Below are 26,462 nucleotides of genomic sequence, written 5' to 3' on the forward strand. Positions count from 1 at the left end.
TGAACACTGGTTTATCTCTTTTTATTTGGAACTTTAATTTCCCTCAGTGTTGTTTATTGTTTTCTGTATAGAAGTCGCCCATGTTTTATTAATTTTTTGGTATTTAATGCTTTTGAATGCTAGTGATAAAGAGTATTCTAAATTTTCAAGACTTTATTTTGTGGTTATAGCTGAAACATATAAATACAGTTCATCTGTTCTCTCATCCATCCCCCACTGTGATATCCTGAGCTTGTTTCCTGTAGTTTCTTTCACATTTTCTATGTTACAGAATCATTTGTGTGCAGATATTGAATTTTTTTCCAGTCCTTTTCCTTGTTGCTTTATTATACTGTCTGGGACCCCCAAAACAGTGGTGATTGTAATAATAATGGAAGATTTGGTGTTTTTTGTTTGGCTTTGCTTCTTGATTTGGGGGGAAGTATTTAATACTTTGTAATTAAGTATTATGTTTGCTAAGGTTTTTCTGTAGATAGCTTTTTTTTAAATCAGATTAAGAGAGTTTCCTTTTGTTCCTAGTTTGCTAGAATAAAGCAAACTTGGCATGATACAGTATCCTTTTTATATACATTGATAGATTTGGATATGCTATTGTTTGTGTAAGATATTTGCATCCCTGTTCATGAGAAAGAATACCCTATAATTTTCTTTTCTTACAATGTAATTGGAGTTTTGCTGTCAAGGTTACATTGCCTCATTAAATATGTTTCCCCTTTTTTTTGTTTTCTGTGAGAAAGGTTAGTATAATATTGGCAGCATTTTTTTTCTTTTTTCCTTCTGTATATAGTCACCAATAATATATATTTTTATCATAGGATCTTTTTCTGCTTCACATTTTTAGCCTCCCACAGAACCTTTTATACTGAAATGCATTTAGTACATGCTTCTGTTTTTATATGCTAGAGCTTTTCATAAAATTTTATTTGAAAAATGGACTCAGCTTTAAAAATCATTCAAAAACTGCTCTAAGTTCTTTTCTACATTTATGTGAATTAGAATACAACTGTATATTGCACTTACTTGCTATTGATTGCACTTGAATGTCTAGTCTATTGTCTTGTTTTCTGGTATGTGTATATCTTCTAAGAATGATTCTGAAGTTTTGTAGTAAAGAGTTTATATTTTCCTTTTCAGAACTTTTAGAATCTTAATTTTCAGTAAATAATTGTTGAATGTATGACTTGACCCACATGAATTATTTCTGGTGAATGTTCTCTTCTCTCCAAGGTGCCAACCGAGTAGTATTAGAAGATTCCAATATCTTGCAGCCTGTGGGACTGACTGTGTTTGAAAATTGGCTATACTGGATTGATAAGCAGCAGCAAATGATTGAAAAAATTGACATGACAGGTCGAGAGGGTAGAACCAAAGTCCAGGCTCGAATAGCTCAGCTCAGTGACATTCATGCAGTAAAGGAGCTGAACCTTCAGGAATATAGTAAGTGCTGATGGTGTACTGCTAATTGTAGGATTTGTATTTATTGTAAGAAATTAAAAATAAGATATTCTTTTGTATCTTCTTACCACTTTATCCTGAAGATTTTCATGTACTGTTAGGTTTTCCAACTTTTTATCTTTATGCTGAACTTACCTGGGAGCTTTTTCAAATTAAACATCATTTCCTCATAAAATAGGAGTGGGGTAAAGGAATGGTCTTACTCATTTTCAAAAATTTCCCCAGGTACAACAAAGGTCCCGCTTGTTATATGTTCTCTTTCTCTCCTTTCTGTCTTTCAGCCTCTTTAAGAATATTAGTATAAGGCATGTATTTCTTTGGTTCCCTGTATACCTCATAATTCAAACAAAAACAAAAGTTATATTTACATGATGATGAATATATTTATGGAGTAACTTTATTCTTTAGCAAAAGCAAAACAAACTAAAAATTAGTGTGCAAAAATTGAATACAGCACTTTAATAAGTGCTTGTTTTTTCCCCTCTTGAATAAAGTTTTCAATTCTCAGCTTACAAAAGTAGCCATAAATATTCCTTTTATCTTATTGAAAACTTGAACTTCTTGCCAAGATGGAGGCATAGGTAGATATACTTTGTCTTCTCATACAACCAGAAGAAGGACAACAAAAAAAATTTAACAACAAAAACAACCAGAACTGCCAGAAAATCAAACTGTATGGAAGTCTGACAACCAAGGAGTTAAAGATGAAACATTCATCCAGACAGTAGGAGGGGTGGAGAAGGGCAGCTAGACAGAGAAAATTCACAGCAAGGCAGCAGCCGGAGGACCAGGGCAAACTGGGCGAGGTGGCGGCTAGCGGAGTGGCCGGATAAACCAGGAGGAACAACTGGGGAGTGAGAGAGAGAGAGCGAAACCTGGGGTTCCAGTGCAGGGGAAATAAAGCCTCAGAACCTCTGACTAAAATATCCTGTGGGGGTTGAGGTAGTGGTGGGAGGAACTCTTAGCCTCACAGGAGAGTTTGTTGGGGAGACTCACAGAGCCCCAGAACATACACAAACCCATCCACCCACCTGGGAATCAGCACCAGAAGGGCCCAATTTGCTTGTGGGTAGTGGGGGAAGTGACTGAAAGCCAGCAGAGAGCTGAGCAAGTGGCACTGTTCCCTCTTGGACCCCTCCCCTACAGACAGCACCACAAACTGTGAAATGGATTGCCCTACCCTGGTGAGCACCTAAGGCTCCACTCCTTACTATGTAACAAGCACTCAGAGACAAAAAATATATATATGTATATATCCCAAATGAGAGAACAGATCAAAGCACCAGAAAAAATACAACTAAGTGATGAAGAGGTAGCCAACCTATGCAATGCAGAGTTCAGAACACTGGTAATCAGAATGCTCACAGAAGTGGTTGAGTATGGTTGCAAAATAGAGGAAGTGAAGGCTATGAAAAGTGAAATAAAGGAAAATGTACAGAGAACCTACAGTGAGGGGAAGGAAAGTGGGACTCAGATTATGGTTTGGACCAGAAAGAAGAAATAAACATTCAATCAGAACAGAATGAAGAAATAAGAATTACAAACAAACAAAAAAATGAGGAGAGGCTTAGGAACCTCCAGGACAACTTTAAACATTCCAACATCCAAATCATAGGGGTGCCAGAAGGAGAAGAGGAAGAGCAAGGAATTGAAAACTTATTTAAAAAAATAATGAAGGAGTACTTCCCTAATCTGGCAAAGGAAATAGACTTCCAGGAAGTCCAGGAAGCTCAGAGAGTCCCAAAGAAGTTGGATCCAAGGAAGCACACACCAAGACAATCATAACTACATTACCCAAAATTAAAGATAAGGAGAGAATATTAAAAGCAGCAAGAGAAAAGGAGACAGTTACCTATAAAGGAGTGCCCATAAGAAAAAATCAGGCAAGAAGGGCTGGAAGGAAGTATTCCAAGTCATGAAAGGCAAGGACCTACATCCAAGATTGCTCTATCCAGCAAAGCTTTCATTTAGAATGGAAGGGCAGATAAAGTGCTTCCCAGATAAAGTCACGTTAACAGAGTTCATCATCACCCAACCCTTATTATTTGAAATGTTAAAGGGACTTATCTAAGAAATAGAAGATGATCGGAAACTATGGTCAAAAACTTACAACAAACTCACAACCATTGATAACTGAACTTGAAAAAAAAACAAGAATAGACTAAGCAAATGGAGAACACATGGAGGGTTAGCAACAGGGGAGTGGGAGGAGGAGAGAGGGGGGAAAAGGTACAGAGAACAAGTAGCATAGATGGTAGGGAGAACATAGACAGGGAGGGCAAGAATAGGATGGAAAATGTAGAAGCTAAAGATCTTACAACACATGGACATGAACTAAAGGGGGGGAATGTGGGTGGGAGAGGGTGTGCAGGTTGGAGGGGAATGAAGGGGGTAATGGGACAACTAATAGCATAATCAATAAAATATATTAAAAGTAAAAAAAAAGAACAGACTAAGCTAACAACTAGAACAGGAACAAAATCACAGAAATGGAGATCACACGGAGGGTTATCAGCAGGGAATGGGGGAAAAGGTACCGGGAATAAGAAGCATAAATGGTAGGTAAAAAATGGACAGGGGAGGTTAAGAATAGTATGGGAAATGGAGAAGCCAAAGAACTTATATGTACGACCCATGGACATGAACTAATATGGGAGAATGCTGGTGGGAGGGGGATTCGGGGCAGAGGGGAATAAAGGGGAGAGGGAAAAATGGGACAACTATAATAGTATAATCAACAATATATATATATTTTTTTAAAGAAAACCTTTGAAAATGAGCGATCATCTTTGGCCTAGTTCCTTGTTAATAGGTGTCTGTAATCAAAAGTACCCTCACCAGTAACTACTGTAGGTCTTACATGATTGTACCAGGAATACAATCATGTTAAATGGAGGACTAAAGAGAGAACTATTGAAATTCCTCAACTTCTCAGCACAATGCTTTCAAATCAAATAGGAATATGAAAGAATAGAGGAATGAGGTCACCATTTTGTTGTCACCGTTTATGGACTTAGAAGCTAAGTTTAGAGATATTTAAGAATTTGACAGTTAGCATTGTTGCCATTCTGTGTTATGACATGTACAATAATTCATGCTGAACATGTAATAGATGGAAATAAGATAATAATGACACAGTACCTAAGTTACATATTCAATTGATATAAGATCTCACTTGAGCTTTTCAAAACTTCTGGGAGCAAGGTTATCTTTTTTTTATAATTCAACATCTAAATATGGTTTTATACTTGGAAAAACATTTTAAAAACTTTAATAACATTAAAGGGAATGAGATTTATGTTTATCAAAAGTGTTATGGCCCATAGGCAGATCAGTTGAGGCAGAGTGATGGTACTCAGGAGGAGGAAATGGCACTTGACTGCATAAGGTCTAGTGAAGAATTATGAAAGATAACTCTCTATCATTGCTGAGTCTGGGTCTAATTTCACCTATAACTACTTTATTTTGTGCATGTCTGAATCAAGTATCTTTAGCTCCATTTGGAGTTGTAGGGGTTTGCCATCCTCTGTTGTCTTCTGTTGGTTTTAGGGTTGCTGTGTGCCCAGAGTAGTAGGAGAGGCATCATTTCTGTGATTTGTGCTGAGAACCCTAATTGGGTTAACATTTGGTTTTTATTGAATTTATTGTGGTAACATTGGTTAGTGGAATTGTCGTGTTGTGTGTTCACCACCCCAAGTCAAATTTTCTTTAAAAAAGTGTCATGGAATTAAAGGTCAAGAAACACTGGATCCTAATATAGTTTGTAGGTCCTAATGTAATGACTGACGTGTGTTTTGGGACAGTGAGCTGACTCCCTCAATCTCATCAGCACACGCTAAAGCAGAACTGATATATCAGTGAAAAGAGAGTCAGATAATAAATGGGTGTCTGTACGTTAGACGTTGGTATTCTGTCATGACAGATATCCAGTTGCTTTTCACACAAGCTAAGTAGAAAATTCATAGCAGTGATTTCATTAAATACAACCTGTGAGACAGAGTTTGAAAAGTTGCCAGACTGTGTATTTAATTTAACCTAAATATGAGGAAATGAAACATTTGTATTATTTCAGGTTATCTTTTGCAGTTGACCAAGTAGATAATTTTGATTGTTTCCAAACGGTTGAGTTCCATGTGAACTTAAGTTTTTTCTTATAAGAACTCTAATTATCAGTGGATTCTTTATTAAAATATAGTTTTTGAGTAATATCATCTGATCTTTTAGAAAGATCTGAGTTAAACTCTCTAGTTTAGAAGCGTTTTTGTATATTAAATAGAACAATATCTAGGTCTCAGCCTTCTGCCTACAAATTAATATGAGCTGTGTCATTACCTTGCTTAAAATCATTTAAAATATTTTATATATAAATATGTACAGACAGTGTTTTGTACTTTTAAATCTTTGTCCTCATTTTCTTGAAGGTTGTGTAGGGATGGAGCAAGGAAGCATATACGTGTGCAAATAAAGTCTGAGGTGATTTACATTTTGTTTTCTTGATACTTCATAAGTGGTAGATTTTAACTAAACTACCCTCCCTCCTTCCCTCCCGCCCTCCCTTCCCTGCAGGACAGCACCCCTGTGCTCAGGACAATGGTGGCTGTTCACATATTTGTCTTGTAAAAGGAGATGGTACTACACGGTGCTCTTGCCCTATGCACTTGGTTCTGCTTCAGGATGAGCTGTCATGTGGAGGTAAATGTGTTGTCATTTCCTTGTGCAGATCGTTTAAGCTGTTCTGTAACTGAATAGGTTAATTCACTGAAGGGAAGAACTGTTCTCTATAGTGGCAGGAATGTTAAAATAATCTGATTTCTAATGAGAGGAAAATTACTAGGGAACTGAGTTTATAAAGGTATTAAACATTATGATCATAAGCTGATATAAAAGTGTTTTCTCCTATAAAAGATAGATAAAATACATATTGCTGTGAACAGATTGAAAAGGCTTAATGCAAAAGTTAAAATCATTGAAAAATGGTATTATAAGAATATTTTATTCTTTTAATTTTCCTACTTTTTTAAAAAGTAAGTTACACGTATTGAGTAGCAGCATCCAAGACACTGCTTGGACTACAGAAGATTTGAAGGTCTCAGAGACAGACCGGCGTGGTTGGGGAGATCAGGTGTGTGCGCAGAAAGAGTTAAGCTCTGGTGCTTCGAAATAGCAAGTGTCGCACAACACTGTGAACATAGTCAATGCCACTGAGCTGTACGCTTTAAAATGGTTAAATGGTGGGCTTTTCTACATATATTTTACACATTTTTTTTAAAAAAGCAAATGCTTCCATATCAGGGTCTTGGTGTTAACTCAAATAAGGCAAATCTTAGAAAAATTTACTTCTATGAAGTAACACAGATAAAATTGAATCAAGGATATCACCTCTTATTTAGAAGTCTTAAAAAAAGACCTTTGCATTTTTCTTTGTATTTAGTGATTGTTTTTAGTGCACATATTACATTAGTAGCATGTTTTAACTAATGTGTATGACTCCATTACCCAAAGCAAGACAGAAACTCTTGTCATTAAAAAAAGTACCCTCATGTCCATTAGCAGCCAGTTTTCATCTTCCAAAAGTAACCACTGTTCTGATTTTTATCCCTGTAGTTTAGCTATGCTTGTTATTGAACTTTATAGAAGGAACCATGATATATGTACTCTTTAATGTCTGGATTCTCTTAATATAATTTTGAGATTCAGCTGTAGAGTGGAGTATATCAGTTTCTTCTTTTGTTATTTCTTCTCTGATTAGATGAGATGGGTGGATTACAGATTTGATCTATTATGAAGTGTTTTGTACAATATATATTAATTATTAAATGAGCTCCACTCAGGTGTATTTGACCTCTGTGTGATACTTACTTTATTTTTGTTACTCCCCTCCCCTTTGTTTATTGAAGAACCCCCAACATGTTCTCCTCAGCAGTTTACTTGTTTCACGGGAGAAATTGATTGTATCCCTGTGGCTTGGCGATGTGATGGGTTTACTGAATGTGAAGACCACAGTGATGAGCTTAACTGTCCTGTGTGCTCAGAGTCCCAGTTCCAGTGTACCAGTGGGCAGTGTATTGATGGTGTACTCCGATGCAATGGAGATGCAAACTGCCAGGATAAATCAGATGAAAAGAACTGTGAAGGTATCTAAAAATTTTAAGACCCAGTTATAAAGTCCTTTCTCCATTAGGTTGTTTGCAATTCAGAGTGGAGCGTTGCTTTGGCTCAGTGGTAGATTTGGGGTTTTCAAGTACATTTGACCTTATTATGTTAAGCATAGTAACATGTTCCAAATTGCTGTTTTAGTTCACTTAATATGCATAAGATTTATACACATTAATAAGCATAGCAGAGGAATGAGACCAAAAGAACTTCAGTATGTAAAAATAGTACTTGTTTCCAATAAACTCTGAATTAGTGAATTTATTTATTTCAATGTAAAATAAGTTCATTATTTTTTTCTTTCCTCCATTAACCTTTAACATGGTAAAAAAAAAAAACAACCCACAAATTCTTTGGAGTTATTAGTGAATGATGAAATTTAACATAAAGAACAAAATAGGAGTCCCTGACTGGTGTGGTTCATTTGGTTGGCTGTTGTCCCACAAAGGGAAAGGTTGCTGGTTCAATTCCCAGTCGGGGCACTTGCAGGAGGCAGCTGATCGATGTTTCTCACACCAATTTTTCTTTCCCTCTCTTCCCTTCTCTCTAAAAATAAATAAAATCACTTTTTTAAAAAATAACAAAATAGGAAATTTCCTGCTGGAATGTCTTTTTCCTCTACCAATGAGTTTTCTGAGAATAATTTTTAAGATATATCTAAAAGCCTCACATTTGTTTTCATTTGTTCCCACAAAGTACTTTTTTGATTCTTGGTAGTATTCGGCTTTACAACATAGTAAAAATAAAAAAACTATTTGCATTTTTCTCCAGTGCTTTGTTTAATTGATCAGTTCCGCTGTGCCAATGGTCAGTGCATTGGAAAACATAAGAAATGTGATCATAATGTGGATTGCAGTGACAAATCAGATGAACTGGAATGTTGTAAGTAGGACTAACATCTGTATATTACTCTTAAGGGAGAATTTTTAAAATACATTTTTCTTTATGTGTGTTTCACTTGTAATCACTATTTCCTTATTAAGAAACAAATACTAATATTAAGCTATTTGTACCAGGGATTTTTTTGTTTCGCTTTTAATAATTCCTGAAAGACAGCAATTTTCTTATGCAAAAAAAAATCTTCATAGGAACATTTAGTATAGCATCAGAAAAGAATAAATATTGTTTTGCCACAGCCAAAGTTAAAAATTCTGAAACAGTTTACAGGCATACCTCGGAGATATTGCGGTTTCGGTTCCAGACCCCAGGCCTCCTCATTAAAGCAAATACTGCAATCAGACCAGTCAAACTAATTTTTTGGTTTCACAGTGCATATAAAAGTTATGTTTACACTGTAATGTAGTCTGTTGAGTGTGCAATAGCATTATGTTTTAAAAAGCAATGTGTAAAGAATAATCTATTGCTAAAAAAAATGCTAACCATCATCTAAGCCTGTTGGGAAAATGGCACCAATAGACTTGCCTGATGCAGAGTTGCTACAAACCTTCAATTTGTAAAAAATACAAAATTTGTGAAGCACAATGAAGTGAAACGTACCAAAACGAGGTATGTTTACAGATATGTGGAACTCAGTCAGTGGTCAAAACTTAAGAATTTCTGAACATTAGTCCATGTTCAACATCCCCCATTTTTTTCTTGACTCTAGTCTCGCAGTGACTCTAAGAGCTTCCTTAAAATGTAGCCTGAGGAAATTTGTACCAATGTATATGCACAGGCCTAGAGACCCTAGGATGAATAGCTTATAGTTTCTTCAAGATTCTTAACAATTGACCAATGCTCTAATCTATAATATATCCCAAATTGATCAACCTAGTTCTGAATGGAAATCAGCATAAGCCTCATCTACCCTGTCAAAACTGGTTTAATGAATTATCGAGAGCAGGATGACAGCTACAGTGGGGGAAGTTGGGGGTGGAAGGATTGAGCAAAAAGGAAAAAGGACTCATGGACATGATTGCAGGGGCGGGGGTATAAGGGAACTAAATGGTAATGGGAAAAATACAATAAAAAACAAAGAAAAAAAGAAACTCTTTAATCTTAATAAAGACTTTAAGCTGATATTTTAAAAAATTCAAATGGCATACTCACTGAGACTTGTAGTATCTATTCATATTCATGAAACATTACTGGACACCTACTTATGTGCTGAGCATGCAGGGTACCTGTACCAGTGCTCTTAAAGCTGTCTATTTTGGGGGTAGTAGTAAGATTAGGGCTTTTAAAGCCAGTCAGAGATGGAATTGAATTCTAGCTCCCCCTCTTACCAGAAACTTTGTTCTTACCAGGAAATTTAAACCTTAGTTTCTTCATCTTTGGATTGAAGATAATATTTATCCTGATGGCTGTGGGAAAAATTAAATGATGTAATATATATATAAAACATACAGCCTGTCTCTGTGTGTTTTACGGTATCAGGAGTATCAGGAGATACTATTGATAAAAGAGTGATAAGTGATATCTAATGTGCTATTTTAGAGATCTTCGCAAGTAGCACACAGGAGAGAGTGGTCAAAGCTTTAGGAATGAAGATGCAGCTCATCAAGGAAGACTTTTTAGAACAGTGATGCTGAAGATATAGGATGTTGATCAATGAATAGTGTTAATTATGCAGATAATTAGAGAGATTGAATTCCTGGCAGAGGAAATATCCTATTCAAAAGCAAAGTGAAACAGGCACCTTTGGGAAACGGCATGTAAATAGGACTGCCAGAGTACATGCTACATCATGAGGGTGTCAGCAGGAGAAAACGTATGTAAAGGTGAGATCATAGAGGACTTTGCTTTTCTTCTGAAGAGCCTGGACAGTATTCCAGAGTAATGGAGAGTCATTGAGCAACTTAATAAGTAAAGAGTTGTCATTGCTGCGTAGTTGTGAAAGCTGTGAAGCAGATGCGTTGGAGGCGATAAGATTATAGGCAGGGAAAACTGTTAGACTGTTGGCTTTCAAATCTTTTGACCAAATCAAGAGGTTACAGTGACATAGGTACACACATAAATAATGTCATACAACAGTGTTTATCCATACTATGTGAATGCATTCTGACATTTTCTGTTTTAAAATGTTAATTGCAACCCACTAAATTGTTTTCACTGTCTAATAACTTGCAGTTAAGTATAATTTTAAGTATAATTTAAAAATACTTGAGAGACTGTTGTAGATCAGGCAGACGATGACAATCTAAGTTGAGAAGGAGCAGTGTGGTAGATAGATTGATTTGAGTTATTTTGGAAATAAAAGGGTTTGGTAACCATTTAGATTTAGTTGATAAGCTTAGGTTGACACACAGATACCTCACTGAGTGACTGGAGTTGTTTCATTAACTAGAATATGTAGCAGGGACTGAAAACGGAAGTACCATTCCATATCTTGGCTGCAGATGTAATGTTTGGCTGATATATTGGTTTTTATTACTTTTTTTTGTTTTTAATGCAAATACCTTTGCTACAGGCACCTCATTTATTTATGACCTGCTTTACTCCTGGAATTTAGGAAACACGGAAGATGATGGTGACATTGAGTTCAGTTTGCATATGTTGCATTAAAGTTGCCCATTAGATGTCTCATTGAAGCTGTTCAGGAAGTTGACCATATGGGTCTGTAGCTCATGGGCCCTTCAGTTTGTTAATGGTAATTAAATTGGAGGCAGTGGATGAAATCTCCCAGTGAAAGTTAAGCAGGGGAGGAAAATAGGGGATAGACAGAACTCTAGGAAGCAACAGTACTTAGAAGTCAGACAGAAGAGAATGAAGCCAACAAAAGGAAACAACAATTAGAGATAGTGAAGCTAAGAAAGTGGTGTCTTGGAAGGATATTGATCAGACATTTTTAAGGAAAACAAGAGCCAGCAGTATTGAAAGTAGAGAACGTATAAAAAGGCCAGTGAGGTGAAAGGTTCATTGAATATGGCAAATAGGAGAATGTTGACTTTGCCAGACTGATTTCAGTGTCGTGGTGAGGATAAAAACCTGATTTCAATAAGTCAAGATGTGACCTAGAGACTAAGAATTCGGGTTGTCAGCATAAACTTTTCTTTCTTGAATCTTGGCATTAGACTGGAATGCTCAGGGCACTAAAAAAGTTGAGATGGTCGCTCCCAGGACTAAGCAGAGTCTGTGCCTCAGACGCCATAGAGGAAATATGTAATTGGCAGCCCTTATGTAATTGTATAACTTTTGTGATACTGTTTTCTCTCATTTCTTTTATTCAGTCTATCACAGGGTGAGTTTAGCTATGGGGATGGGATATTTCAGGTACAATGAAACAGAAGGAAGGTTTTTAAAGGGTCTGCAATTGTGACCTGTAGTCTATGTTCAGAATGGAAGAATTTTCCTTCTAAGTCAAATAGTAACGTTCTGAATTTGATGCACCCTTTTGTTCTTTCTCTCTACCCCTAATATTGATGCCCTGTGCTTCTAAATTCTCAATTCTGTGAAGGTGGGTGCCTTGGTCAGGGTCTTCCTTAGTGCTCTCATGCTCTGGCTTTCTTTCTGAGTCCTCGACTACTCAAGTGTCAGAGACCTGTTCCTTGCGTTGTTCAGGCAGCTAGACTCACCCTGAAGGCAGCAGCATGTTGAGCCTGAGAGCTAATGTTCATCTTCAGCTTCTAATTTCCTTTCACCAGACCTAAATGTCACTTTTCAAACCTAAAATCTAGTTCAGAGTTGCTTTTGGCTTCACCATTCCAGGTAAAACATTTAATGACTTTTCCAGGTTCATGTGTTTGGGTCCTATAATTGACTCTGAGATTCCAAACTAAGTTTGTTGACTTTAAATGATATACAGGATAAAGTTGGATAGATTTTGTATGTATAGGTATTAAAAAGTCTTAATGTATATATGTATTTAAAACTCTACAGTTCACTTAACATCTTTATTTTTATCATTTATGCTTCCCCAACATGTTGTTTTATTTCTGTCTCCACTTAAGGATACTTCATTTGATTCCTAATGATAACATTTATCCATAATCCATGGGGCGCGGTGTACATGTATGAGGAGTACCCCAAAAATCTGGAATGAATTTATTAAAAATTGTGTATTCTTATATGTTTAAACTTCAGTCACCTTCAAAGCACTCTTTTTGATGCAGCACACCTATCAAGATGTTTTTTTCACTGCTCAAAAGAACTTGTTGGTTTTGATACCTTAGTGTTTCTGCCGTTTTTTGTTTCACCTCTTCCACACTGGGAAAACATTTCTTTTTAAGGACTTTTTTTCATCTGGGGAACCAAAAAAAATGTTGTTTAAGACGAGATTGGGTGAATAGGGATGGTGTGGCACAGGGGTCCTGCTGTTTTTGGTCAAAAACTGCTAAACACTCAGCGCTGTATGGGCAGGTGCACTCATAAATCACCCATCATGAAATGGTCAAATGCATTGAAAGAGACTTCAAAAAAATTCACTGCAGTTGAGTGTAGCCTCTCAGAACAACACCAGCTGGTATGCTGATACAGATGGGTTTCTGGAACACTCACCTAGTGGGGGAAGCCTGTGTATTACAAGCAACCCCCCTCCAGAAGACAATTTCAGTTTTTTTGGATCCCCCCTCCTATCCATATGAAAGAAAAATGTTTCTAAGTTGTCTCCATTAGCTTCACAGTCTGCTCGCAAGCCCTCTTTTTGATTACTACTTTGAATCTGTAGTTGTTTTTCATTATATAACCGCACTGCATTCTCATTTTAGATCCAACTGAGGAGCCAGCACCACCACCCACCAACACAGTTGGTTCAGTTATTGGAGTAATTGTCACTATTTTTGTGTCTGGAACCATATACTTTATCTGCCAGAGGATGTTGTGTCCACGCATGAAGGGAGATGGAGAAACCATGACTAATGACTATGTAGTTCATGGACCAGCCTCTGTGCCCCTTGGTTATGTGCCACACCCAAGTTCTTTGTCAGGATCTCTTCCAGGTGAGTTAAAACTGATCCACTGAAAATCAAGTCTTGGGTCCTGGCAGAATTCTCAATTTTCCATAATTGAAACCAGGATACTTACTGCCCAGAGTCCATTTCAAACTAGACCACATTGGGTTTTAAAGGTTTTAAGAACAAATGTTCTCTTTTACATTTAGCACCTTCTCTGTACACAAAAGATCTGAGGTAGGGGTTGGTAGAAACTGCCAAAGGATATAAAGCAAATAACATACGCAGCCATTTATATGTACTGCGTTTTTGGATGCAGTCTGCTAAACATGAATCAGCTAGTCACTTGGTGAAAAGTCATAAACCACAGTTCTTTAGGTTCTCTATCGGTGACCTCAGTACTACTGAGCCCACAAATTAAAGGGGGGCCAAAAAATAGACTAAGATTTCTTTTCAGCAAAGATCTGGAAATTGCTGGGTGACTGCAGGGAGGGATGTAATGTCTTATGTCTTCTCTTACCTTTAGGTGATGACAGTGGGACTAGGGTTATCCAGGCCTAGCCAAGTAGCCAGAAGTTCTGTGCTTGGGTAAACCACATTGCTCTGGAGCAGGGGTGTCAAACTAGGTTTCACGGGGCGGGCGGGGAGCCAGGGGGAGCCACATCAGCTTCATCATTGCCTTCAAAGGGCCTAATGTAATTGCAACTCCTTAACAGTTAAGGAGTAGTTACATTTATACAGTCCTAAAATTATTTCAGTCCTTCGAAGGCAACTGTGGGGCTGATATGGCCTCCGGTGAAAATGAGTTTGACACCCCTGCTCTAGAGGGTACAGATTTTTTGTCAATGTTTTCTCACACCCTCAGTGTAAAGAAGCCTCTTTGTTTTGGAGAATAGGGAGAAGGAGGTTTCAGGCAAAGCCCTCTGAAAATGAGGACTTATTCTGGGTGTAACTAAATAAACAGACACGATTTTTTAAATGTTAATGATACTATTCTGTGTCACCATATCTGTTGGCAGTTAGTACAATTTAGGAAGTCACTTGGAAAAGAATATAAATTTTTCTTGAGCACTGGTGGTTGTGATTAGAACATTTACTTCCAGTAGCTGAAGAAATAATCTTCCATACATTGTATTTATGCCCTTAAAAATGGTTTTAGTTTCTTTCTGACCAAATCTATTGTTTAGTCTACCCTGCTCCGCAACTCCCACTCTCCACAGCCCTTTCTTCCTCAAATCCTCTAAGAAACTGAAAACCACTCATTTTATCTCATTTTGAAGAGCTCTGCTTCCATCCTGGGACAGGCAGAGGGGGCAGTAGCCGTTCTTGGCCTTGCTCTAGGCCAGCTCTCAATGGAAGTGTTCACTGCTAGGGAATATTCATTTCCCTTCTCCAATAAGTGCTTTCAATAATTATTAGAAAAAGGGGGCATAAATTGTTTCAAAGTCAAACTCTTTTGTTGGCATTTATAATCCTAATATTGAATAAAATTATGTCATGTATCTTTATTGGTCTTTCTCATCTTTAGTATTTGTCTTCATTGTAGGAATGTCTCGAGGTAAATCAATGATCAGCTCCCTCAGTATCATGGGGGGCAGCAGCGGACCCCCTTACGACCGAGCTCATGTCACAGGAGCCTCATCAAGTAGTTCTTCAAGCACCAAAGGCACTTACTTCCCTGCAGTAAGCAGTCTGTTTTCCTTTGTTTCGCTCTGAATGCTAAGATACACAGGATCTTAGATTTTTACCTCACTTCAGTGTGGGTACTCAGTGATGGTGATGTAAAAAGTTTTTAAACTTAGTGTAGAATTTAGGCATATAAGGTTCAAAGAAGGCTTTACCATCACCTTGTGAGCACTTACAAATCTTTCTTTATGTTTATTGTATACTAATCAGCATATATGGAAGCACTGGACATTAATTTCTATTTAGTAAAAGTGGCACTACTGAATAGTACCTCCTGAGACGTTCAGGACTTTCATGCCATGACCTCCCAAAAGAGGAAGCACATGGCACTTCTCCTATGTCAGTAATTTTTCTTTAAACAATTATATTTAAAAAGTCAAAACTCAGCTATACTGAATTTAAACCAGTGACTTGTAGATTATAGATTTCCTCTCATCACCTTGCACTGTTTAGCCGTGATGACATTGTATTGTATGGAGTGGAGAGCCACAATCCTAAAGTCAGTTCTTTGGAAAGGAAGGAGTGTACTAATAGTCTAATGGGAAGGAATAGAACAGAAAGGAAAGAAGAGAAGTTGAAAGAAAGTCTAATAGTCTCTTTGTGGGGTAGACCATTGTTATTTTAATAATTTCATTATTTTCCTTTTAGATTTTGAACCCTCCGCCATCCCCAGCCACAGAGCGATCGCATTACACCATGGAATTTGGTTATTCTTCAAACAGTCCTTCCACTCACAGGTCCTACAGGTATTACACATCCTCCTCTAATATAAATTGAAGTCTTTATTAGAAGGATGAAGTATTCTTCTAGTTGTGGGCTTGATGTAGACCCAAGTGCGTAGATAGATGATGGTCACTGAGAGAGAATGGGCATCGTGTCTTGCTAATACTGGTGTTGCTCCTACCACAAATTCTTTTCTTTCAGGGCATTGTACATTTTTTAAAAGAGAGTCACAAATGCTGGCTTTTAGGACAATAAGAGTATAGCCTTCAGTGCTTTGGCAGTGTTTTTTAAGAGAATGTTATCCATCAAACTGATTGATTTCAAAATAACTAATTTGCTCAGGTTAGGTGTGATTGATAGTCTAAGGATGAAGTACTGGGATAAGACTTGTGTGTTCAGAGTTGTGAGAACTCTAAAACAGTGGGATTTTTAAGAGCACAGAACTTGAGGGAAGCTTAAATTCAGCCCTTGTTTACATACATTATAATTGCATGGAATAGATTACAACTCACTAAAATGAATGAAATGTATTTGTAAGCCAAAGGGGAGGGGGTATGCCTTTGTGCTGATTTATAAATCTATAGAGCAGAGTGAGCAAGTTAATAAACATAAGCACTCGTGTTGCCCTTACTCTTTCCTCTTATTTGAAAGGCCAGCAAATAGTCAAGAGCTTGATACTCTCTGTCTACACACTTAGTGCCAGTATTTATTAGCATTCCTCAAGTGCCTGTTGTCTTCAAGATAAGGTTTCCTAGCATTCCAATCAAATAGCCCATATCTGTAACTATATAGATATATAGAAATCAAGTAGAAACTTGTTTATACTACCTCATTCAGAATTCTCATTTTAGTGTTTAAATGAGATTTTTTTGAGATGGGCTAGACTCTGAATTGATTTTTATATTTTATTGTAAGTGTTGCTTTCCCTGCCACAAGTCTGCTTTAAAATGCCAAAATAAAGGGGTGAAAACCTGAAAATTGAAAAAAGAAACAGAAAAAGAAAAGACCTAAAATTTTATTTTAAATCTTTAAATTTCTGTAAATTGAATAAAATGTTTAATTAAAGTGATCATAACGTCAAAAACAATTCTTAGTCATTTCCCACATCTCAAATTAAGCCCATTTTGTTTCTTCTCAATGAAACTGTTTATCATTTGTTGAGATTTTCGTTTAAAATAGAACTTAAAAGAATTTGTTGATTCTTCTTTCTTCCTTTCCTCCCTATTTTTTCTGTGAAAACGGAAATGTTGGGACTTTTAAATGTTAAGCCAAGGAAGTTTACCAGGGCTTGACACCTGATTGGACAGAATGATAAGACCTAAAAGATACTATGACACATGTCGATATTGGTAGTGAAAAGCAAAGAAACAAACAAACAAAACACACACTGTAATAAACCTGCTCGGCAGGTTCTGTAGCTTTTGGTTTTTTGGCCACCATTTCTGTTGAGGCAAGTCCTAATGGTATTGAATGGTCTGCATCCGGGGATATTATCCGTAGCTCTCTCTGTCACTAGGTGTTTTATGGATTGTAACTTCAGTTTTATACTTGTTCTTGCCCCTCTCTTGCAGTTTCTTTGATGAGAAAGCATGTAAGATTAACTTCACCATATTTAAAATATAAATGTATAAGAAGTTGCAGGTGGAAGTAGAAATGATAGAAAAACCTGCACGTTGCCCTGGCTGGTGTGGCTCAGTTGGTTGAGCACTGGCCTATGAACTCAAAGGTCACCGGTTCGATTACTGGTCAGGGCACGGGCCTGGGTTGCAGGCCAGGTCCCCAGTTAGGGGTGTGCAAAAGGTAACTGATCGATAGCTCTCTTCCTCTTTTTCTCCCTTCCTTCCCCTCTCTCTAAAAAATAAATAAAATATTTTTTAAAAAGAAAAACCTGGGTGTTAAATGAGCTCTTACTTTCTCTAATGTGATCCTCTCTTTCCAGTACCTTTTTCTTTAGTTAGCCATGCTACAAACTTTTAACAGCTATCAATTACTTGAAAAGGTAAATAAACAAGTGTAAAAAATAAGTCAGGTCAAATACATATTAGAAAATTCACTGGTTCTGTATGGATATTTAGAATTTATTATTTTAATGTTCAGTTAAAGCTGCTCCTATGACAACACGCTCATCTCTACATGGAGAGTCGAAACTCTCTGAAACCACAGCAGTTTCCCTCTGCTGATCAAACACAAATGGGATGATGAGCCCCTTAGGCTGTCTACAATGTTTAGTCTGGCTTGTACAGTACTTGATTTTTAAAGAGAGAATGAAGTTGTCAGACATCATTAGATCATTCATCAGGTAAATGATAGAGCAGTTCAAGAACGTGGAGGGAGCGTTAACTGTTTGAATAGTGTAAAGCGTGTGAAGATCCTTCTTCTCTCAGACCATGAAGTGGCAGAAATGAGTGAGGTTCGCTGTATGTAGACTAAACGCTGACTGTGTAACTGACAGGTTTTCCAGACGTGACCATTAAGTACAACTGAATAGTTCTTTTTTATTTCGTGATACAGTTTAACTTAAAGCTATAAGAGCACATCCAAAGTCACCTTCTCATTTCCATTCTATCCATGTTTAATTGCCTCTAATCACATTTTATCTGCAAATGTGAAATGCGTGCTATCTTCCACCTCCAGACTGCCATTGAAAATTGCCTCTTGGTCTGTGCGGATTTAAATTGCAGTAGTTATTATCTTCAAGATGAACTTTATATCCAATACCTCTGTATTTTGATAGCAAAACCACTTTTCAGTAAAACTAACTCTTCTCTTGATTTTCTTCCAATACCAGCTACAGGCCATATAGTTACCGGCACTTTGCACCCCCCACCACGCCCTGCAGCACCGATGTTTGTGACAGTGACTATGCCCCCAGCCGGAGAATGACCTCGGTGGCAACAGTCAAGGGCTACACTAGTGACTTGAACTATGACTCAGAGCCTGTGCCCCCACCTCCCACACCCCGAAGCCAATACTTGTCAGCAGAAGAGAACTATGAAAGCTGCCCGCCTTCTCCGTACACAGAGAGGAGCTACTCACATCACCTCTACCCTCCGCCACCATCTCCCTGCACAGACTCCTCCTGAGGAGGGGCCCTCCTCCTCTGACTGCCTCCAACACAAAAATGTACATACAGATTTGGCTGAGATCTGGAGGGGGGGAGGGAGATACTAGAGAAGGATGAGGCAGGCCATGTACAGTTAAAAATTATAAATGGAATAGGGAATACTGGAGATATTTGTACAGAAGAAAAGGATATTTATATATTTTCTTAAAACAGCAAATTTGCTGCTTGTGCCATAAAAATTTGTATAAAAATAAATTTGTACTAAAAGTTTTATTTTTGCAAAATAAATACACAAAGCATGCCTTAAACCCAGTGAAGTGACTGAGTACAGAGGAAACAGGCATAATAAAGGCATCAGTGACCAGGAGTGTCTGGGCTTTATTGATACCAAAAAAAAAAGAAGAAGAAAAATTTAAATCCATCTCAGAGCAGCAAACCATAGATACTTGGAAGTAGCCAAATAGCCTTCATGTTACATAACATTTGAGGGCCAACAGGTTTAAGAAATCCTGAAAAAGAAATAAAGTAATGAATACTAACTTTGGACCTAGGGCTTTGTTTTCTCTAGGCGTCCAACAATTTTAGTGAGGAAAATAGATATTCATAAAAATCCGTTCTGGGTACCGCTGTGGCAGGGAAGGTCAGCTGCCTGGTAGGGTGCCGTGGGGCCGTCTGTGTGCGCACGTCTCTGTCCCTGCGTCCGAGTCCACGCCTCCTTCAGAGTTTGGTTCTCACAATGTTTTTACCGTCCTTGCTCCCCCAGCAGCTTTATAGGCCCGTTTGCCAAGATATGATTTATTCAAAACTTTTTATCTGAAGGTTAATTAAATGGATTTTTCTAAATTAAGGTTTCATTTTAATATTTATACTAGCTCCATTCCCCTGAAGGCTTAGCTCTTCTATTAGACTGATGTTTTCACGTAATGATCAAAGGTAAGACATATTATTGCTCCTCTTTACTTCTAAGATTGTTTAATGCTCATTAAACTGTCTTCTTACGACACATATAGACAATGTTTAAGAATTACAAATTTAGCTATTATTTTTTGTTGTAAATTAATCATATATCCTTGCAGTACTTTCAGCATATATCACAATATGAAATCATTTTTATATATATTTTCCTACTAAAATATTTTAATGTGTTCCAGTAAGAGACAATCTGTGTAAAAGGAGAATTTTGTTATCATTAGGTTTTCCCTTTATTAACTGTTTGTGACATTTTCATGTTCTTTAGGCCAATTTTTCTCAGAATGATGTCTACATACATACCTCTTCTAATGCGTGACATGAGTTTAGGATCTTTCTGTTACCTAATGTGAATGTTAGACTTTTTCAGATTATCCGCAAATTATCCTTATAACCACCTTGTATATATTTGTGTGTCCTCTCTTATCCCAATATGGATTAAGATTTAACAAATTTAACAACACAGATCACATGAGAAGGCAAACTATTAACTTCTCAGCGGTCAGAGCTCGGGGGGGAGGGGGTAGTGGAAGGCTGTCGTGTCACCTGCCCGACCTGTGCGGGACTGGGCCGCTGTGTCTTCAGCTGTCGGGGCTGACCTGTGGGATGACTCTAGCGCTGCTCTTCCACCTTGCCAGAAGTTAGTTTCCTGCTTTTCACATGTTTTCAACATTTCTCTGCTACAATTGAATGTGTTTTTAAACTCGTGTACTTTTTACCTTAACAGATGTTGGTCAGCTAGTTATTGAATGGTTTTTTTTTTTTTTAAAAATCTGTCTTGCTGGGGCCTCTGGATTTTGGGGCCCAAGAGAAAACAGTGGAAGAAAGGATTCAGAATATCAGCAAGGATGAACTACTTCTTTAAGCAATTAAAAAATACCTAAGTAAACTTTTTGGAGAGGAACAAAACTGGCTTCAGAATAATGCTTAGATTGTCGAGGACACCTAGTAAGAATTGGGGGCACTTGATTTCGCATATAAATAAATGGTAATCCACCAGTTTCTTGCATTTCAGTCAGACTAGCATTGACTTCCTCTTGACGGAACCAAGTGCTCCCCGCCTGACGGAATGGACACTGCAGTTGTACTCTGTGACACACAGGGGCACTTTGTGCTTAAATGAAGATGGGAAGGTTAGCAATAACTGGGTATTGGTTAGAATTTGACAATTCTATATGTTTACATTTTTTAGTGTGCATCTTTATCTGGGGGGCTTCCCATGCGGGAACTTGCACTATGACGAACTAAGAAGAACACTGCCTTGTTGTATCTCAGTCCAAGTGCTTGTACTGCGATGGCAATGGCCTCTTCTTGCAAAATGCTAATTTGTGTGCCAATTTGAAATTATTTGAAGGTGGTTCAGTTTAATTTCAGAATCCTCTTTCTGGAGTAGTTGAGATGGATTTTTAATAATTTGGGGCATACCTTCAAAATGAGAGAATTGTGGGAATTCAGGGAAGATTTATTGGCCCTTAGGTTACATGGACAGTTAAGCTTAAGTAAACTACTGTGTCTTGATTCATTATCCATTGAGGCGCGGGGATGAATAAAATGTCATTAGCTTTCTTAAAAATGTATTTATTTTGAATGTTTTAAAGTATTCCCACTTACTGGTGTGATTAGAATTATCTGAGAAATTAGCTTTAGCAAAGGATACGTTCTGTACACTATAGTAAGCTATTCCACATTGAAAGTGGTGTTTTATGACCCTGAAATTTTCTAACTTGAACTTGGCTCCTGCAGAGCCCTGGTCTTCTAAACAGCAGCTCACTGGTTTTGCTCTGAACCTTTAATACATTTGAGAACAACTGTTCTAAAAGGCTGACGTGTATTTGGAAACCTAATATAGGTAGATACATTGGAAGGGGGGTGGTTTGAGCAGTAAAATTTTAGTATGTTTGGGGACTGCATTCATTTAAAAACAACTCTGAAGTCAATAATTTGTGTAAAGCCAACTCATTCAATATTAGGATATTAAAATAGCCTCCATTGGTATTAGGTAGCAGTTAGTTCTGGGGAAAATCTTTGTTTTGTTCTAAAGGTACATTAATAAAGAAGACTTAAGTACAGTTGGTAGCTCTGGCTTACCTAGCCTATTGATGAACTGTGTGTATTTATATGACCTGATAGCAATAATCATGGTAGGCATTATGTACTTCCGGTACCAGAGAGGCTTTCTTTGCACAGGCGTGCTTCTCTGCAATAAAAGTGCTGCTGCTGTTTCCCTGTCTAGTCCTGTGCCTAGATTAGATGCTTGTAAGTGTAGTTTTAAAATTATTTTATATCTTGGAGGAGAAAACATGCCACTCCATTAATTTGCAAGCCATAAGAGCTGCACACTATATACCATTTTACATGTAACAACAACAAAAAATTTTGGGCTTTTCAAATCCCAAATATGCCACGCTTTATTAAGTTACGGTATGTCTGGAGTGTGGGTATGAGTGTGAGTATCAGTTGTCTGACAAGTATTTGGACATTTGCAAATGGGACTGCAGTAGGTGTAGACATGAACTGAGTCATAAAGAAGTAATCGTATGTTTAAAACGTTCTCAGAATTTTTAAGCTCAAGAAATTTAATTTTATTTGGTATTCCTTTCCTTATCCCAAGTCTAAAATGAGCCAAGAGAAATAACAGATGATTTTAGAAAGTGCTGGTAGCCTGTGTGGTTTCTGACTTCTGGGATGGCCTCATTTCATAATGGTCTCAAAATTTAGCTCTTGAAATTCTCAAAGTTTTTAGAAGACATTGGACCTAAAATATATCATTTTACATTTGTAATTTTTAAAGTTCTTAATTATGAATATTGTGAATCTATATACTCAGGATATTTCTGGCTTGACTGTGTGTATTCAAAAAATATTCAGGATTTGACAGATAAGAATTATAAACTAAGCAATTTCTTGTACTCAGAACTGGACTATAGACCTAACAAAAATGCCCCCCCCCCCCATCATTACTTAGGGTTTGACTAAAAGTTAACACGAAAGAATTATAGACAACTGCTTTTGCTTAACTGTCCATTCTTTTTTAAATCAGGGTAGAGATGCATATATATGTATGTGAATATATATATGAATATTCTTTTAACATGGATAGTAAAAAGACAGAGTCTGATGGAATCTAACGTTATGTGAAAAAGTATCTGGGGTTAGCAAGGAAAAATTTTACAAGAGTAAAGAGGATACTGAGAAACTTAAGCTGGACTAGCCTGATTTGCAAGTGAAGGACCTGGTGCTGCTTTCAGATGTTTATCCTTTGTGTTTTTAAATTTTTTCTTAAGCTTTAATCTTCGTTTTGTCTTAAAGTCAGCTGGTGTTTCTTGTTCACGGACTTTGGTACGATGGTGCTTTGCAAGGATGTATTTATATTTTAATGGCCAACATTTGGTCAGCCCTTGTCCACTATTCACTTCCCCCTTTTTGTAAAATAAGTGCTTTAATTGTAAACTGTATAAAAATACCTTGTATAAATCCCCCTTTTGATTATTACAATAAGCTGAGCTGTAACAAATGAAATGTTGATTTTTATAATAAAACAGTGGAAAATAAAAGTGTCATTTCTTTTCAGCGAGAAATTAAAACCAGCTGCTTGTGCTGTGCCATGATATATGACTGCTGTGTTTCAGACACAACAAAACCCACCTTTATTTTTATTTCAAGTAAAACACAACCTTGGAAGAAAGGCTTTTTATTAGGCAGTAATTGAGCTCAAACATCAGGTGGCTAATGGAAACCAAGTTTTAATATAAAGGTCTTTCCTTAGCAGATGCCTTTGAATCAGTACGCTTGCCTTGGCTTAGACATTTATGTAACCCTGCCCCCCAACAAAAGTCTAGTGCCCGCCTGACAACGCACACAGTGGTTTGCTTGGTTTAAGGGCAGGTACAAGAATGCAGAAAACAGTGCAAGTTGTTTTGGGTTCTTACCCCTAGGTAGGTTTTCATCTAAGTTTATACAGTCTTTTTAATTTCAATTCTTTGCCTTGTATATAGTTGCATTTAAATGTAGTGATTTCTAAATAAATTTAAATCAAAGGATGAGTTGGTTTAAATACAGAGTTAAACTTGCTGATGGGGATCAGGGCACACTACCCCAAAATATGGCACCTCAGCATATTAAATATCTTAGGCTGAAGGAATTTGAGAAATAACATGTGCAGGAAGCTCACTGACCTTCCCCTGAAGTAGGCCCTAAACCCCCTTGTGAGAGGTGTCCTCCCTGAACCCAGAGGACAGGAGCAAGAGGGACGCAGGAAACTGGACCAACAGGCCTTGCTGAGTCGTCCCCAGTTTCCTACACTTATCTCATATTATTAAGTTAGCTGAAAGTCTGTTTAGTTTTTTCTGTGAAGTAAAAGACACATTTTTCATTTTCGCCAATAACTTTATTGACTTGGATATTTTGGATATATCCTGCGTGGTATAATGTTATTTCTCAGTTAATGTCTCAATTTGATCACTGTTAACTTCAGCTGGTCTACCTAACCGTGGAGCATCGCCCAGTCCAGTGCGAAATCTCCAGCACGGAACTTCCCAAACCACTTTTGACACATTTGATCAGTCATTGCTATGACTCCTCCATACACGGCACAAATCTTTTGAGTTTCAGTTGCATTTTTACCTTTCTTGAAGTAAAGCATAATATACCAGAAATGTTGCTTATTGTCATCCATCTTCAGTGTTAAAATAGCTATACAAAAATTCATCAGTTTTGATTTTTTTTTAATGCACACAGATACGATAATCTAACAAAAATTGTTTTGAATGAAGGCAAGCACTACTAGAGCCATCTTAGGAGAGAAACGAATGAACCTTCTGGCTAGCCCAATGTTTGTCCCATCATATCTTTACTAAACTTTAAACTCTCCTCAAACCTGGCATAGAAACACTCAGATTTAACCATTTCTTTGTCTTTATTTTCTTATGAGGGCTCCTGTGTTGTGTAAAGCTTAAGTCATTTGTATGTTATTTCTTGTTAATGTCTAGAAGAAAATTTTCTTCTTGAGATTTGCATTAGCAAATTCAGGTTTTATCACCATATAAAGCCAATTTCCAATAGAAGGGCTAAAAATAAAGGATAGTTTTGCTAACATTGGGCTTGCATTTACTGTGCACCAGCTACAGTGCTAAGTATTTGCTGTTTCCCTCCTCAAAATAGACAGCTGATTAATAAGCAGCCTTGATGGGAAATGCCAAACTTGAGCATTAAAAAGTACAGTGCAAAATTTCTATCGGAGACAGTGGCAGTGGGTGGAGGGGGAAGGACACTGAGGCTTAGATTCTAATCTCTGGTTCATTTTCATTAAGTGTCAAGGCGTGTCTGACCTCATTCACTATTTGTTGGTGTTAGGCTCTGTTAGAGTTTTCTGAACCTTGACTCGTTAGCCAGTTCTATTACCTGTTCCAGAAAGCTACTTGTATATAGAACATTCTAGACAATGAGTAGTATTACAAGTCTCCCGGAGATGAAACAGCTATCTAGTATCCTGTTCTGTCCAGATGCCTATTCCAAGCCTCCTTCCCCCTTTGCCCCTTCTCTGGTCTTGCTCTGCACTTTAAAGGAATTTATACTTCTCAAAAGAGAGTCAGCCCCAGGCAGGCTCATGATACAGCACAAGCTTTATGGCAGACAAAAATGATTATTTTGAGAGTGTTTTTTTACTTCTGATCATCCTACCCAAATCTCCCCCACTGCCATTACCCAATGTCATGGCCTTGAAGACTTGTGTTTTGTCTGGTAAGTAGAGTCCTTTTTCTTGGGGATTCCATGGGAAGGAGGGAAAGTGTTAGGGCCCTCGAGTTCTATATAATGTTTGTGTTTCTTAGGTGCAGATGTATATTATGGGAAGGTTTTTAAGTAAACTCAATTTTGATATAGGGCAATTTATACTTTGTATTATGTCAATTTTCATCATTTATGTGTTTCATAAATTTGTCCATTTCATCTATATTTTCAATTTATTGGCAAAAAGTATGTCTCATAAAAAAGTGTCTTGTGCTTTTAATGTCTTCATTTCTGACATTTGGTAATTTGTGTCTTGGTCAAACTAAAGGTGTATCAATATTATCTTTCAAAAATGAGGTCTTATTCTAATTAATTTTTTTCTATTATATGTCTGTTTTCTATTTCATTGTTTTCTACTCATTATTTCCTTTACTCATGTAGGTCAAATTTGTTTAGCTGCTTAAGATGGAACTGTATTGATCTTAGACTTTTCTTTCCTACTATAAGCATTTAAAGCTATTACATTTTCCTCTAAGCATGTTTATCCTTCAGTTCAAAACATTTTCCAGTTTTACTTGTGATTCCTTTTTTGGACCATGTACTACATAAAAAATGTGTTTATCTTCTAAATATATGTGAATTTTTAGATATAATTTTGTTAGACTTAATTTCATAATGGTCATAGATACTCTATAATTTTAACTTTAAAATTTATTGAGGCTTGTTTTATGTGCCCGACTATGGTCTAGTAGTGAATGTTTTATGGGCATTTGAGTAGTAAATACTCTACAGCGGTTGGATGCAGTTTTCTATAAAGTCAGGTTAGGTTAATACTGTTGTTCTAGTCTGCTACATCT

At 37.1% G+C, this 26,462-nt stretch overlaps 1 protein-coding gene across 1 annotated transcript in view; it reads left to right on the forward strand.

Annotated features, from left to right (window-relative positions):
• The window catches only part of LRP6 (LDL receptor related protein 6), a 139,527-nt gene extending 116,095 nt beyond the window's left edge, over positions 1-23,432 (forward strand). The window contains exons 16-23 of the mRNA XM_045829020.1: positions 1,228-1,437; positions 6,022-6,147; positions 7,353-7,589; positions 8,380-8,490; positions 13,254-13,484; positions 14,983-15,119; positions 15,771-15,868; positions 18,634-23,432. Coding sequence (XP_045684976.1) covers positions 1,228-1,437; positions 6,022-6,147; positions 7,353-7,589; positions 8,380-8,490; positions 13,254-13,484; positions 14,983-15,119; positions 15,771-15,868; positions 18,634-18,928 — 1,445 coding nt within the window. The 3' untranslated portion in view covers positions 18,929-23,432. The remainder of the gene's footprint in view (positions 1-1,227; positions 1,438-6,021; positions 6,148-7,352; positions 7,590-8,379; positions 8,491-13,253; positions 13,485-14,982; positions 15,120-15,770; positions 15,869-18,633) is intronic.
• The last annotated feature ends 3,030 nt before the right edge of the window (positions 23,433-26,462 follow it).

The sequence above is a fragment of the Phyllostomus hastatus genome, unplaced genomic scaffold (assembly GCF_019186645.2).
Source record: "Phyllostomus hastatus isolate PE091 unplaced genomic scaffold, TTU_PhHast_1.1 phas_scaffold_93, whole genome shotgun sequence".
Taxonomy (NCBI): domain Eukaryota; kingdom Metazoa; phylum Chordata; class Mammalia; order Chiroptera; family Phyllostomidae; genus Phyllostomus; species Phyllostomus hastatus.